Source organism: Meleagris gallopavo, chromosome 2 (assembly GCF_000146605.3).
Source record: "Meleagris gallopavo isolate NT-WF06-2002-E0010 breed Aviagen turkey brand Nicholas breeding stock chromosome 2, Turkey_5.1, whole genome shotgun sequence".
Lineage (NCBI taxonomy): Eukaryota > Metazoa > Chordata > Aves > Galliformes > Phasianidae > Meleagris > Meleagris gallopavo.
In genome coordinates, this window is record NC_015012.2 from 41,097,702 (window position 1) to 41,102,176 (window position 4,475).

Below are 4,475 nucleotides of genomic sequence, written 5' to 3' on the forward strand. Positions count from 1 at the left end.
TTTTTTAAAGGTACAGGGATAAAACTCTTTTTATACTCAATATTTAAATCTACAGACATGCATCCAGTAAGACTGTATACTAAACATGGTAATACTAACACTATCTTCAGCAATTCAAACAGTGGGCATTTTTAAATTACTTAACAATGCTACTTAGAGATTATACATCTGCACCTTCAACATCATCCAGTCTTATTATGCAGTCTTGTAATACACAACTAAATTCATTTGGCTGCTTAACCCCAATTCTTGTTACTGTGTCTCCCCAAAACCCACACATCAAAACCTAGAGTCTCTTTCATTTATTTATTACATAATTCAAAACTCACATTTTCTCCCTCTACCCACATTCCAGTTTTAAAGGACTGTCATCCAAAAGACTCAGCTTAGAATAAATTTTGAAGAGAATTATTGTAAGTTCTGTAAAGGAAGAAATGTCTCTAAAAAAAAGACCATTTTGCTCTGGGGCAGGGGAGGAACGTAAAAGGAAGGAAAAAAATCGCTGTATGCAGTCACGCAAAGTCCTGTATTTCCTGATTTTTGACAGCTAGATGTCAGAATGAGCAGAATGCATTCCTCAGAACACACTACAGCAGGCTGCATTTCTGCCCTATGTGTGGCAAAGCCCAAATGACCAAAGTCCAAGAAGGCTGTTGTTAGCCTCTAAGGTTCAAACTTCAACACTTCTGCTCATTTGAAAAGGAGACGCACATGATTTAAGTCATATATCTTGAGATACAGAAGTTGTACAGTAAAAATAGTAGTACAAGGTTTTGTATCTAACAGAATAATTATTTCCTTTTAATACAGAAATTTGAAAGGTCAAAGTTCTCAGAAAGATGGGCATTAACAAACAATACTAGAAAAGAAGCAAAAGGTATAAAGAAAATGTATGAATCCTATCCAAAACGTACGTGTTGTACGTATGCATAAGGAAATGTGGCCGGTATCCGACTTATGACATCCATGACTAAACAACACAAGCAGAGCTAAATAGGTGCAGGAAATATCTAGTGGTTTTAGTTGGTTGCTTTTTGTTATTTTGGTTTTAAGTCTAAAAAATTAAATAGGAACATCTGCCTCCCAGACACAAGCTGAAGAACTGAGGATGATAAATGAAACAGCTGAGTTAACCATACGTTAAACTTATCTGCCTAACAAAGTTTTACCCAGTAGCACTACAGGCTTCAAATCAATTTAGTACAGTTGGAATTTGAAGAGAGTTTCAGAAGTTGTTTTTTCCCCCATGATAGAAGTACACATGCATAGAAACATACACATCTGTGTATACCGCCTATCAAAGGTTGCAATCTTTTATTTCAGAAGTTAATCCCCAATTGGAAAGGAGATCTCAAGTCCAAAGACAATGCACGGACAGTGACTTACAAAAAAGGGTTTTTAAAAAACACTTCAAAGCACAATGTACAATGAGATGCATCATAAACTACTCTTCACCTATACTCACTAATGAAATTGTTTATACAAAATCTGTTAAAACTGTGGTGTGCTATCACTCTCTAATACAGTTTTCATGGTTTGCTTTATGCAGTTAAGATTCAATACTGCACTTCAAGTAGTACCATGAAAATGTGCGGTGAGCAGAACTGAACAATCACTTGTAGTAAATTAACTCAGGGATTCTAAACATAAATATACACTTTTATGCAACAGAAAAAGACAATAAAGGCCTCCCTTCGTAGATACTGCTTTCTACTGCAGTAATTCACCACTAGAAGGTGAATCCTACACAACTTTGGAGATGGTTTCAAATTGATTTTGCTAATCCAGCGCTTGAAATTATTCAGTGAAATAAAAAGTATCTACTTGAAACCTGATTAAACAAAATAATGTAAATCAGAAAATAGGAAATATTTAAATGAGTCCCAAGTTGAACAAAAACACCTCCACAGGCATTGTGCCTATTTACTTAAAACACAGTTTAAGCTTGCCTTTGTATAGTAACCCAAGAAGGAAATATCTTACTATCTAAACTGTTAGCACTTAGACAATTGGAAAAAAAATAAATAAATAAAAATGGGATTGACAGATTTGAAATATCAAAGTCAAAAGATAAAGTCTGCTATTGAATTTCAGACAAGATATGCACTGCTAACAGAAAGAGTCAATAGCAGACATCTGTGGCAAAGGAAGATTCAGTGAGGAATGTGACAGACAACTAAGCTTCTTCAAACTAACGTGGAAAACTGTTACCATGATACTGCAGTTCTGTTCTTGGAAAGAAGTTTGGCTGGGAAATTGCTCTGGCCAAGGCTTTTAATCTTCACCAACTTTTAATAAATCATCTTTCTTAATTGTTATATCTGTATCTTCTCATCATCTCCCATCGCTCTCAATTCTACAATTCATGGTTGTTTTTATATAATGAGGCAGGAAGAAAGGTTTCAGATGTCTGTTTTTATTTTTATTTTTAACCCTTTATGATTTTTACTTTAGACTAGCAGGATAAATCATACAGACTATCACGAAAATGTATTTTTGTCATTTTTCTCAAACTTTAAGGATTGACTGAACAACTGAAGTTAATAACTTTGAATTCATCAGCAGTCATAGTCACGGATGATCTTAATGCCCTTTCCAACTCAAACTATTTCATGATTATATGATCACCTAACGAGTAACACCTATTTGCAATACTGTCATGTCTCACTTCAGTCTATTTCTGTTACTATCAGATCATCTCAGCTTATTGGTTCACTTGCAAGACTGAGAATACAGAGACAACTGCTGACTGCCATATTTACAGTCACAAGCTACTGAATTGCATCCTCTATTTCATGGTGCCGAATCTGATCTTCAGCCTATGAAAGTCATAAAAACCAATCAGCAACATAAGCAGCTGTGCAGAAATGGAAAAACAAGATACGCTTCCAGTAGCAAACATACCGAATTAGTGTAATTGCACAGAATGTGGAACTGAGTCTTCCAGATTATTCTTTAAGAACGGAACCAATGCTCTGATGGAAGTACATTTCCATCATAGCTTCATCGAGTTACTTCTGTAATATATACAAGTATATCGTATATATATTGTGAAATACATTGTTCTGCAGAGACAGGCTCTAGAATACTAAGAACTCTTTTTCACAACCTATATACTAGTTTTATAGGAGTCTACAAAATAAAATGAAGAAATGGATGTTAAAAAAATGATATTAAAGGAAATTACACTTTGCTAGAAATTTCAGTACCCTGACTCCTAATGTAAGAAGCAAGTGGTTTTATATCCTGTTTTTGCCAAATAGACAAGAATACATCTGCACGTTACACTTAAATGGAGAGAGAATCAAAGTAGAATCAAAGATCCATACTGATTGGTAGATTAGCTTTTCAAACACTAAAGATAAGACTTCTGTTAAGTATGCCCAAATCTCTTTGATGTACGCTGTTACTGTTAGACAACAATGTAAGATTGCAATTAGAAATACAAAGGGATGTTATGGAACACTACAAAGCAGAAATTGAGATCATTTTCTAGTGGCCAAAAGCTATTTCCTATAACTTGCAATGACATCTTCAATGCATCAAACATTAAGGAGCACAGTTAAGTTTCATGACATTTACCAAACACACTTAACTGTGAATTCTGCAAGTAGATGAATCAAATAATGATTTCTTCCTACCACAATACTGTTTGTAGTAACAAAACTTGTTAATCTTAGCTAGAAGGTTGAGCTCTTTAGGATAATAGCACATTCATGACCTACTTGATATCTATCACCAAGAACAATTAAATTGTAGCTGACAAGCAAGATAGCTACTTCACAGAAGTGGTCCCTTAGGAAAAAAAAAAAACAAACCAAAACAAAAACAGTAAGATAATCAAGACAGCATCTCATATGTCCAAAAGAAACAAAAGATTCACAGTGAACAATGTTTTTAGTGACTAATGAGAGAACAGTATTAAATATAGCGTTACCTTCATAAGCGTGATAGTTGTAGTAGGCAAAGTGATTCCTTCTCCCTGGGGTTAGAAACACATGCAGAGGACCCAGGTGAAGGCAGCAGCAGCAGACAGATACCATGCAGAACATGCGGAAGAGGGAAGGAAAAGAAAAGACAGGAAAGGATGAAAATTGTAGCCAGCCAACGCTTACCACTTTATAAGGATGAAGTGCATTTAACTCATTCAACTTTAGAAACTGCATAGCATATAAAGGCATCAGTTCTACAAAGCTACTGAATAAAACAACTCCTATTATTGTTTAGGAAAGCAACAACAAGCTGTTAGAAGAAAAACGTGAACAATAGGTCAGTCCCACAGGCACTGTGCAAAGGCTCAGTGGGTAGCCTTGCCACCTGTGTCATTTCAGATTGCTTTTCCTTTCTCAGTAAACAGATGTTTCACTCCACTGCCGAGGCAGCATTTTAATACAAAAGCAACTAGGCTTCATGAAGAATAACAGTTTAGAGAACAATAACAATAGAAAGTACTATTAAAAAAAAACACAAAAGGT

General features: G+C 35.1%; 1 protein-coding gene across 21 annotated transcripts in view; it reads right to left on the reverse strand.

Annotated features, from left to right (window-relative positions):
• The window catches only part of AFDN (afadin, adherens junction formation factor), a 78,115-nt gene that overhangs the window by 60,201 nt on the left and 13,439 nt on the right, over positions 1–4,475 (reverse strand). For 17 of the 21 annotated variants that reach the window (XM_010707062.3, XM_019612851.2, XM_019612850.2 and 14 more), the window contains exon 8: positions 3,938–3,982. The exons of the other annotated variants lie outside the window; for them this stretch is intronic. In XM_010707062.3, coding sequence (XP_010705364.1) covers positions 3,938–3,982 — 45 coding nt within the window. The remainder of the gene's footprint in view (positions 1–3,937; positions 3,983–4,475) is intronic. 21 annotated transcript variants of the gene reach the window in all.